This window comes from Solanum pennellii, chromosome 1 (genome assembly GCF_001406875.1).
Source record: "Solanum pennellii chromosome 1, SPENNV200".
Lineage (NCBI taxonomy): Eukaryota > Viridiplantae > Streptophyta > Magnoliopsida > Solanales > Solanaceae > Solanum > Solanum pennellii.
In genome coordinates this window covers 1014513-1025658 of record NC_028637.1, presented here as the reverse complement: position 1 = coordinate 1025658, position 11146 = coordinate 1014513, and the positions used below count along the sequence as shown (strand labels likewise).

Below are 11146 nucleotides of genomic sequence, written 5' to 3'. Positions count from 1 at the left end.
CCCCCCAAACCCCAACCCCCCCACCTGAAAACCCCCTTTTTAAGTTAATGTGACATTTGGTTTATGGAATTGTATGAAAAATAATCAGAAGTGTTCATCCAACTTCTGAATTTTTCTTTGCAAAACATAGAAGGAAATGCATATTTGTCTTCCTACAAATAGAGCCTCTTTGTTGTCTTTTCCCTTTCTTGAAGTAGACGTTAACGTCGTGTGATTTACAAGAATGACCTTGGAGGAGGTTGGTGTTTGAACTTTTGACCTCGCGTGATTTACAAGAATGACCTTTGAGGAGGTTGGTGTTTGAACTTTTGACCTCGCGTGATTTACAAGAATGACCTTGGAGGAGGTTGGTGTTTGAACTTTTGACCTCGCGGACAAAACTTCTAATCTTGAAGCTTTGCCCGTGCCAAGGTCATTGAGACGTAATTTATTGGTGAACGACTCATAAAAGAATACTTGAGCCTAGAGTCTATCGGAAACAACTACTTTATAGGTCTGCATATGTTCAAACCCTCTCGAGATCTCACTTGTGGAATAATACAAAAGACATGTTTCTTCAATAAACAACATTTCTTTATAAAAAGGAAAAGAACCTAGTCTATCAATTGAAGTAAAATTCCAAATCTCAAATTCATTTTCAAGAAAGGCATAAAAGATTGCAACATAAAGTAGTATATATAATAAGGTCCTTATGGACCTAAAGACTCACAACTTAATTGTATTTCTTTGTTTTATTTTCTTTCAATTTATTTATTTTCCAATCTTGATTAAATTAATCTTTGTTAAATGGAAAATATGAGTTTCAAAGTTGAAACTGTGACAAGTAGTAAATTGAAAGGAACAACATGGGAAGATGTTGATATTGGTGATATTGCAATGATTTTTATTTCTTATGGAAGAGTAGTTAGCCATCTCCAATTTTTATATGTCAAGGATGGAAAATTTACTCTATCAAAGAGACATGGTGATACTATAGAAAATCTTGAAATTGTAAGTTTCACTTTTGTACGTTTTGTGTCGTGTCTTCTTTACTGCCGTATTTTCTTTTCCAGTAATGAGTCAATGGTCTGTCGGAAACAGTTTTTCTACCTTCATGAGGTAGAGATAAAGCCTGCATACCCCATGGCACATATCATGGGATTTACTTAACATGTTTTTATTGTTGTTGTACGTGTCAATGGTCTATCTGCTCCACGAGTTTAAGGGTAAAACATGAGCACATTCTATTACCCTCCTCAGATTCCACGTTGTAGGATTCACTTGGTATGTTATTGTATAACTATTTTGTATAAAAATGACTTGACTTAATTGCTTTTTGTACCAATGAATCTTACATAAACTAAGGTATATATGAAATTGTCAATTGAAAAATCACTAATTTGTTTACTCCAATGGAAATTTTGTTCTTCATTGAACATGTTTTGCCTTAGATTTAAATCGACTCTAAAAAAAAGTTTGTTATTACATGATTTCATTATCTATGATTGAGTCGTAAATTTTTTTGAATAGGACATACGCCACGTCTCAATCAAGTTTGTTTTGGTATTTTTTTTAGTTGCTTTAGAAAAATTAGGAAATTATCTATCTTGATTCATTCTACTTCTGATTAGCAATGTATCAACGATGATCATCAAGGATTCATACAGTCGATAACAAATACTTGTTGTTAATACATGACTTTAATCTTGACACAATAACATGTTTTACCCGTTACAAAACTATTTTTGTATCATTAAAATCACTGTATGCAAAACTAAACCCCCAAACATTTAATTTTATCTAACAATTTTTTTTAATAATTTTCAGATCAAGCTGGATTATCCATCAGAATATTTGATTGGAATAAATGGTAGACATGGAGTACTTCAGGGAATACTTGGACTAGATAGAATTTTGAAATCAATTACATTTGTGACAAATAAAAATTCATATGGACCATTTCCAAAAAATAAACCAACTTATATGGCAAATGAAGATACAGAATTTAATATAAATGCATTGGATCATGGTTGGCTCAATGGATTTCATGGCACAATTGGTATTAATCAACTTGAAAGTTTTGGAGTTTACATTAAACCAATGCCAATTATTACAATTCCAAAAAAAGATATTGATTATGACAAAATTGATGTGACTGAGGGTTGAATGTGTAAATTGTAAAAATTCATGTATGTACTTGTTATATAAATAAAATAAAGATCTGTCAAAGTTATATTCACTTTTCATGTCGAGTCAAGATCTTAAGTGATTTTTTAAACTTATTTTTGCGTTCGATAGATAAGCAAAATACATTATCCTAGAAACGTTCGCATGTTCCAGACAAATACTATAAAAGGTGGGAGTGAAGGTAGAGAGTGTAGGGCGGCGAGGATGTACCATGTAGGGTTAACGAGGGTGGGGGTGGGGTGGGGGTGAAAATAAGGTATTAAAGGGCGGAGAGGGCACAATCAATATGAAACTTGTTTTCCATATTTTCACTAAAGAAGTTTTTTCCTCATTCTTAGAGGATTTTGCTTTCGTACCGAAAATGTTTTTCACCAACCAACATGAAAATATTTTCCTCCGTATCGAACAACGGGGTTCATCCGAACTACCTCGGCGAAAAATATTACTCCTTCCATTTCATAAAAAATGACCTGATTTGACTTGACACGAAGATTAAGAATATAAAAAAGACTTTTGAATCTTATCATCCTAAATTAAAGTTATGTAAAATGTACAAAATTGTCATTTAATCTTGTGGCCTTAAACATGCCACGTGAAAAGCTGAAATCAAAATGTTACCAAAAAAAAAAGTCATTCTTTTTTTAATAGACTAAAAAGGAAAGGAGGTCATTCTTTTTTAAACGGAGGAAGTACTATTTATACATGGTCAAAATTATTTTTTATGTACGTATAATAGATGTCGAACTCCCTTTCACTAATTCGTGTGTTTACTTCTCAAACTTTTAACCCACTATTAAAAATCTTGGCTCTGCCTCGTATCGAACACACCATAAATCAATTGAAGCAACCCTAACTAAGCAAAGCCCCTCCTTATTCAAGACAAGAAGTAAGAATAACACCTTAAAAGACCAGGAAAAAAAGGAGCAGCAACACACAAATTGGAAAAATAAGTCCATCTAGAAAACAAATTTCAAATATTTGAACCAACCGAACATGAAAAAATTAAAAACAGAAAATGTTTTCCTCCGTACCGAACACACCGAAAGTGGAAGATTAGGGGAACGACTATTCAATCTTCTGCATTTGAATACTAAGAAAGAAAGAAAGAATCAATTGGATAATCTATAGACAACATCAGAGTGTAGAGAAAAAAAGATGAATCCTACACAAGTATGTCTATCTTACAGCAGTAGTTTTACCCGAAATCGTCTGCACCAAACAAGTCAGCGACACATTAAGGCCACGGACGCAATCAAGTAGACCACCTACGTAGTTATTTACACAACTTTTGAGCCTGAATTGTGTCGTCAGATCAAAGGAGTTGCCACTCATCTTCAGGTCTACTACTACCATCTGATTCACCAGGGGCTACAGCATCGAAGGAGTCCAGTTCCGGGACTCCAGTATCACTAGTCAACCTGTCATTGTACTCGACTGATGTGGCAGAGCTACGAGTCTCAGTTATGGTAAACAATGGAGCACCGTTTGATTGATCTACTAGCTCAGATGCTCGTATACAGAAATCATCAAAATCACCTACAGAGAGTATACAGAAGTTAGTGGTTAAGAATCGACTCGTATTAGCCATGGTAAGACAAGCGCAGCAGTTTCTGGAAACATACTTTTATCTCTACAGTAAAATCCGATAGCCAAGGAGGGATCAATTGAATCCAGTGGAAAATGCCTTACAGTACTGCAATCAAAATCAAAAGGCCATGATGTGATAAAAACAAAAAAAAATTGGAAAAATCAGATGAGAAACTAGAACGAGAATTCGCTTACTTGCAGTGATAAGATGAAGTATCAACATCTAGCTTATCCATTTTAATATCAACAACCTGCACACCAGACAGATAATGAGGAACAATACACCCTACAATCCATGAAAGCAGATGACACAAATATTATGGTGGCGTTTGTCCATGAAAATTGCGCGTATTTGAAAAAGTAGCTTTTGTATTTGAAAATTGAAAACCTCAAACTTTGGAACTTCATTGATAAGCAGTATATAAGAACAGATATCAGTTATAATATCAAGAACTGGCTCATCAGACAGATAATGAAAGCAGTAGATTATCCATTCCAATAGATAAGCCTGTAACACTTCACATGTTAAAATCACAACAAATGAGATCACAAGCACCATAAAGAAAGTTAACAAGACGAAATAGTAAGAAAGCTGAACAACCAATTAAAAAAATACTCATTTGTTAGAGAGTGATTCCCTACATGTCCACTCGACTCAAAGGAAAAGTTATGGGGAAAGATCATAAAGGGAGCAATATATCTTTATTTTTATTTTTATTTTCCTTTTTGGTAGTATCAGGAAACTACAGGAAGAAACTGATGGATCAAGATCCTGAAAGGAATACGTAGGAAGATTAGAAATTCACTGAACAATATTGAATTTTCGCAACTGAAAATTGTGAAGTTACATAGAAGGATTTCCAGGAGGAGGGACTAGCAAAGCTGTGTCACTGACTAAACAGGACACATAGCACAAGACCGCTGAACTAGACTTGTCAGATGATACTAATTAAATGTCGATTGTGGTTACCGTAGAGATGTAGGCTGGAGAAAACGGAACACTGGAGAAACCCACAATTTTAAGGCACTGGGAAGAGGAGAACCGAAAAAGTAGTTTGGTGATTGTTTTTTATATAGCTCCCCTCCTGCTACAGCAATATGGCAAGTATTTTAGCTGGGTAGCCTTGCTAGATTCTATGAAGGTCCTCTAAAGCAGTGAAGATCTGTCAGAATATATTCTACTTAGAGATTCTCATATAAGCTTATTTTCTAAGAGGGAATCGAGAAAATGCTTTAAGAGAAGGATATTATTTCAGCAAACAGTAAGAGATCTAAAAATAAAATTTAAAAAGTTTCCTTTGTCAGTAGTTCTTGGTGAAGTCCTTAACGCTGTTCTCAAATATACAGAATCCAGTCAGTTTCCATTTCCAAGTCTTTTCTTGATTAGGTAACGCCTACTCCAAATCCTTTAACAAGGGGCCAATAATTATGGTTTTTCACTTCCCCACTTGGTGACTCGAACGCCCAACCCACTTGTTTGGAACTGGAGTGCTCTTACCACTACCGTAATTTCTCGTCCCCACTTCACGGTCATTTCAGGCTTCAGGTTTTGTTACTCTGTATATACACATTTCATTCAATCAAAATTAAAGATCAGCTTTATCAGATCAAAGTGTTACCTAGGAGCCCATATCACCCCACCTCTCCTTTATAAGCAAGCAAAGTATGCACAGAAAGCAAGACAGAGACCACAAAATAGTTGACTTCTTGATGATTGTAATGAATAGGCTGCTGAACTCAGACAGCATTGAAAAAAGCTGAACTCCATATATAGCACCCAAACATAAAAACTTTTGATTCTAAGGCTTGCCGATTTATCCTAGATTTATGCAATGAGAAAATAACTGAACGTGTGAAATAACTCAGATATGCAACCAAAAAGAAAGATAATTACTGGCTGAACTTCATGTGGATCAAGATAAACGGCTTTATCATCTTGCACGCCAACAATATAGGTTGATGCTCCAGGTCTGCCACCTAGGATCCCAAGGCTTTGAGGAAAACTAAATGTAGCTGCCAGTAAAGGAAGATACCTGACATAGAAGAAGTTAAAGAAAGTTAAGTAAACGGAAGTCTTCAATCATTTCTTTTGATAACCAACAACAATGTAATTATCAAGTAAAGGCTCTGGCTTTTTCAGTAGGAATATGAAATCATCCATCAAACATCAACTCAATCCACAAGTTTAATCTTAATCAGATACGGTCTTCTAGCAATGGTGAAATGTGTCTTAACACAACATGAAGATAAACGGAACACCAATCAAACTAGTTGGAGTCAACTATATGAATCATCTAAGCTTGAATCTCAAATTAGTCGGAGTCGACCATATGAATCACCCGTATCCATTCTGCTCTAAACAGTGAAGAACATCACAGTGAGATCATTATCATGCTGGTGATCAACCTATAGCAGTGCTTTTTGTTTTTTCAAACTTTGGAAAGGTATAATTATAATAACCATGATTTGCAGTATCTTTTGAATATACAATTTATTATGCGGTCATTAAACTTTTAGATGCGAGCAACTTTCAGCTAGATTATAGTGCCAGAGTTTCTGGTGGTGCCATTCTTCTTTCATATTCCCACGAGAAATAGAACAATGGTAGAATTTGCATTGTAGGAACTAGGAAATATTAGTTTGTGACCTTGAATCACACGCAATAGTGTCGGTCTTCTATCTACTCTTGTTTCAATAAAGTAATGGTTAGATCAAGTAATTTGACTAGATAGTCTTCAAATGAGTCTGATACATTTAATTAGTCTTGTTTCTGAGAAACCAAAGCATGATCCCCATTAAATTGTTTTCATTTGTTCATTATGTTGGTGCTTACTGTTCTTCATGGTATTACTCAATGTAACCTACCACGGATCCTCTTAAAGAAGATGCATGGTTCCCCCAAGAAAATCTTGTGCCCGAGAAAAGAAGATACCGGATTCCCCCAAGAGAAGTATGTGCAAGAAGTGCTAAAAAATCGTCCAAGCCTCCAAGGTTAAGGAGTAGTTTTTCAATTGCCAAGACATCTAAATCCTAAACGGTAAGGGAGACTCTTTATTTGGTAAAATAGTGAAATACATTCTATACTAAGTTCTATGAAAGATTCTTTAAAGATCATTACTAGCACTACAGTGTACAAAATCTAATTTTCCATTCTACGAGTAGAGAGAAAAAACTAAACTGTGGAAACTTAACCGAGTTCTACACTGTATAAAGAACAGAATTGCCAAGTCCAACTTTTGGCATCAGAATGTCCCATGACCATAACCAAGTCTGTGTATCATAGTTAAATCATCTCCATAAGTCCATGTGGCATTGGTTAAATTACTAAATCACAATACAAGATACTTAACAGGATGTTATTGAGATTAATTGAAAGAATATCATTTTTTCCCTTATAAGGCCTGGAAATAGTTGACACAGCCACAAGGTATCAGTTAACTCCACGAAACAGTCGGTAGCAATTCTAATTTCTCTACATACAAGTTCATTATAATAGAGCAAAACAGGCAATGAAAAAGTAGTTATATCGTTAAAGTTGCAATAGATCCCCAAGTAATCACCTCGTGTTTTACACCACGGACAAGGAAATTCAATCACAGTTTTGTTTAATTTATTTATAACCGTAATTCAGAAAGACATAATATAACAAGAACAGGCAAGAGCTTTGCATCATAATAACATCCAACGTAGATCAACAAAATAAGATAAATGGAAGTAAACCTCGAATTGATTTTGTCAAGTCCAAGAACCAACGGAACTAAGAAAAGAACAGGTGTCCAGTCAACTTCGCCTTTTGACAAGCCGGAACAATGCTTGACAATGTCCTCAACGCAGAGCACTGGCGCTCCACCTCTTTCTCCATCTTCATCCCCAGATACAACATAGATAGCCATAGCTGGAGACATGACTGCATTTCCTGTTTCTTCTCTTTTGCAGCGTGCTAATGTTTCCCAGGTGCGACACATTGCATACGGACCCACCCAAGAACCAGGAGAAAGACCATAAGTCTTGCCGGCTTGCAGGAGGTTATGGATAGAGTAAGCTGACTCCACAGAATCACCAAAGAGGTGCAAAATCTCCACATACTTTTGTTCAAGCGGCTGCCAATAAGATAACATGCTAAATTTTCATGCTAAAACACTACATATATAAGATGAGAACCTGATCTTTTTTCATTTTTTGGATAAGAGATATGAGATGAGAACCTGATTGTGCATTATCGTGGTTCTAAATTGGAAATTGAGCATTTTAACAACTGAAAGTACTGCAGTGTTTTGACTTTCAAGTACCTTGTCCATAGATTTTCTCCACGATCTTCCTAATCGATGAAGAAGTAGAGCCTATATACATGCAGGAATCATCAATATCACTATACCAGACACAGCAAGCATTGAAAATTCACAAAATGGCAAATAAGCAAGAATTTACGGATTTTAGCTAACATGTACTTGTACTCGCTCTAACCCAATTTATGTGGCACACTCCCTTTTAAGTTTATCCCAAAAAGAATGTCACCTGTCTTTTCTTTTTAAAAACTCCGTGCTTAGTCAAATGGTGCCACGTAAATTGGGATGGAGGGAGCAACAAGAAAGAAAAGGATTTGTGCTACAGTGGAAAAACCTGAGCAACAAGCATCTGACTACTCCTAAGCATGCAACCCCAATTAACATCACTGGTATACTTAGTATCTTCAATAGGAGCAAAACCTGTAATTACATTCAATCAAATAAAACCAAATTCACATCTTCCACACACCAAATCAAACTATAATCACATCAAACTATCAGAGCAAAAAAAAGACTATAACATTAAGCACCTTTACGATATGTAACAAGAATTCTAGATGAGAAATCATCAACAAAAGCAGCAAAACCTTCACTTTGAGTTGGTTCTATGGATGAATCATCATCTTGAACAACTTTATAGCAAACACCCAAAAGCCAAATGTCACTCTTTGACCCATTAGGCATCCCAGTTTTGTCCATCCCAAAAATCCTCCTCATTGAGCCACTGTTTATCATTCTTTTCACAGCACTAGTCCAACCAATACCATTATACTTCTTTGAACAACAAAATTCCCTTTTCTTCAAACACCCTTTTGGCTCACTATCAAATATTGAAAAAGGAGAAACCAATAAACCAGACCAAACAGATGATTTATTATTAACCTTACAGCTACTACTACTACTGCTTGGTCCTGGTCCTGGCTCTGTAGAAACAGAAGAACCAAGATTTTTTCTTGGGGAATCTGAATCAGATGAGCTTATACTAAACTGGGTTTTTTTAGGCATCAAAGATTATAGTTCAAATCAGGACACATGGTACACAGAGAGCTCTAAAACAGGCAACTTTCTAAAACTGGCAACTTTCTGTCAAAATACTATCTGGGGTTGTGAGATTTGGAGAAAAGATTGGGATTTGTGGATTTTTACATCAGACAACTATATAGAACTGGCTAATTTTATCAAGATTTTGATCTGGGGTTATGAAAATGGCAGTAAAGATTGTGAATTTGTGGAGTTTTGGGATTTTTTACATGGTAGAACAACATAGAACTAGCAAATTTTTGCTAATTTTGTCAAGATTTTGATCTGGGGTTGTGATAATTGAAGCAAAGATTGAGAATTGATGGGATTTTGGGTACTAATGATTGGAAAATTGAAGGGAATTTTGGCGTGTATTGAGGTCAAAACATTGGAGAAAGTGGCGTTTACGAAATTGCCTTGGATGAGGAAAGAAGACAATTGAGGAAAAGATGAGAGATTTATAATGATAATCTTTGAGAAAAATCAACAAAAATTATATACCCTAAAGTTTGGGTAGGTTTAATCTAGTTATTATTTAAATAAACCGAAAACGTTTAAAAATGACTATAGTTAAAAATTAATCGTGATTCGTAGATACACGTTAAAAGGGAAGAGTCGAGTGAGATTAAGAGAGAGATCTGAGATCGAAAGGAGAATATCGATAATTGTATGATGAATGCAATTTGTTTTGTATCAAAACTAGCTACTATAGGAAGCAGAGAGGCTAGCGAGATTGAAAGATGGAGGAGAAAGAAGAGAGATGAGGGAGATATACAATTGATTTGTATATCTAATTGATAATCGTATCGCAGATACCCTGAATTTGGTTGGTTCAAACTAGTCATTTAAATAAGTGAAGACTTTAAAAAATGACTATAGTTTAGAATTAATTGTGATTCTTAGATACATGCAAAAGGCGGAGAGAGGCGTGTGAGATTGAGAGATAGAGGAAAGAGGAGGGTGAGATCTGGGAGCGAAAGAAGAAAAGTGATAGATATATTTGTATATTTGATTGATAATTGTATCATGAATACAATTATTTTGTATCAAAACTAGTTACAATAAGGAGGAGCGAGGCAAGCGAGATTAGAAGATGGATGAGGAAGGCTTTTGTGAGAATGAAGAGAGAGGCGTGACATATACAATTTATTTGTATATCTGGTCAATAATTGTATCACAAATACAATAGATTTGTATCTAATAGCATTGCATTCGATTTGTTCATACAAGTCAATTGTATTGAGTATATTAACAAATATCATTCGTATCCAAAAATATAATTGTATGAACAAATAAAAAACTGATAAAAGTAATCAAAAATTACTCAACTATGTACATTTTTTTTGACTTTAAGTATATAATTACTTGTATAAATTTTATCTAATATACAAATCAAACCAAAACTTATATATAGTTGATGAAAAAAAGGAAAATTTTCAAAAATCACAATATTTTTAGACAAAGAATCACAACAACTTGTATAAAATCTATTCAATATACAAATCAAACTGTAACATATACAAACTGATACCAGTAATAAAAAATTACTGAATTATATACAATATGATTAGACAAAATCACACATAAACAAACTTGGTCTGATATTCTATACAAATTATGTACATTTTAAAAATATTTTCAAACAAACTAACTACTTAAGATTTTAACTATTCTTACGGATCTTAATACAAATTAAACAAGAATTAATCAAGAAGTATATTAAATACATATACATAGAATAATATACAATTCGTAATTGTTTAAACCACACAAAAAGACTCGTTTATTTCAATTTTAATACTAAATAAGCTTTGATGGAATGAAAACAACAAAATACTTCGTTCGTCATCGAGAATAAGACCTATTTTGGTAACTTATTCTAATTAAAACTAGCGACCTTATTAAAATTTTATGTTCCTTATTATCACATAATCAGTTAGATATAATTAAATAAAATTTTGTATAATTACTTATAAAAAGGATGAATAATACAAATCAGAATCATGATAACTATTTAAACTATAGCTAAGATGCACAAATAGGCAAATTATAGTTAAAGGGGTCTATTAGTGTAGCTATTTTTGAAA

General features: G+C 34.2%; 2 protein-coding genes across 3 annotated transcripts; one reads left to right on the top strand and one right to left on the bottom strand.

The window, feature by feature from the left end:
* Positions 1-711: 711 nt before the first annotated feature.
* LOC107027922 (inactive protein RESTRICTED TEV MOVEMENT 1-like) lies at positions 712-2218 on the top strand. The gene is made up of 2 exons (XM_015228979.2): positions 712-990; positions 1807-2218. The coding sequence occupies exons 1-2, from the start codon at positions 787-789 to the stop codon at positions 2143-2145; spliced, it is 543 nt and encodes a 180-aa protein (XP_015084465.1). The 5' UTR covers positions 712-786; the 3' UTR covers positions 2146-2218.
* An 886-nt stretch (positions 2219-3104) lies between these two features.
* LOC107007963 (cysteine protease ATG4) lies at positions 3105-9516 on the bottom strand. 2 transcript variants are annotated; one of them, XM_015206824.2, is made up of 8 exons: positions 8570-9515; positions 8374-8459; positions 7959-8093; positions 7474-7853; positions 5648-5786; positions 3949-4004; positions 3789-3859; positions 3105-3702 (listed from the first exon to the last, which is right to left on the bottom strand). In XM_015206824.2, exons 1-8 carry the CDS (start codon positions 9042-9044, stop codon positions 3479-3481), a joined length of 1566 nt encoding a protein of 521 aa, XP_015062310.1. In that variant the 5' UTR covers positions 9045-9515; the 3' UTR covers positions 3105-3478. The 2 variants fall into 2 exon arrangements, with proteins under 2 accessions (XP_015062310.1, XP_015062311.1); XM_015206825.2 differs by having other exon boundaries at positions 3479-3702; positions 8043-8093; positions 8570-9516.
* Positions 9517-11146: the final 1630 nt, after the last annotated feature.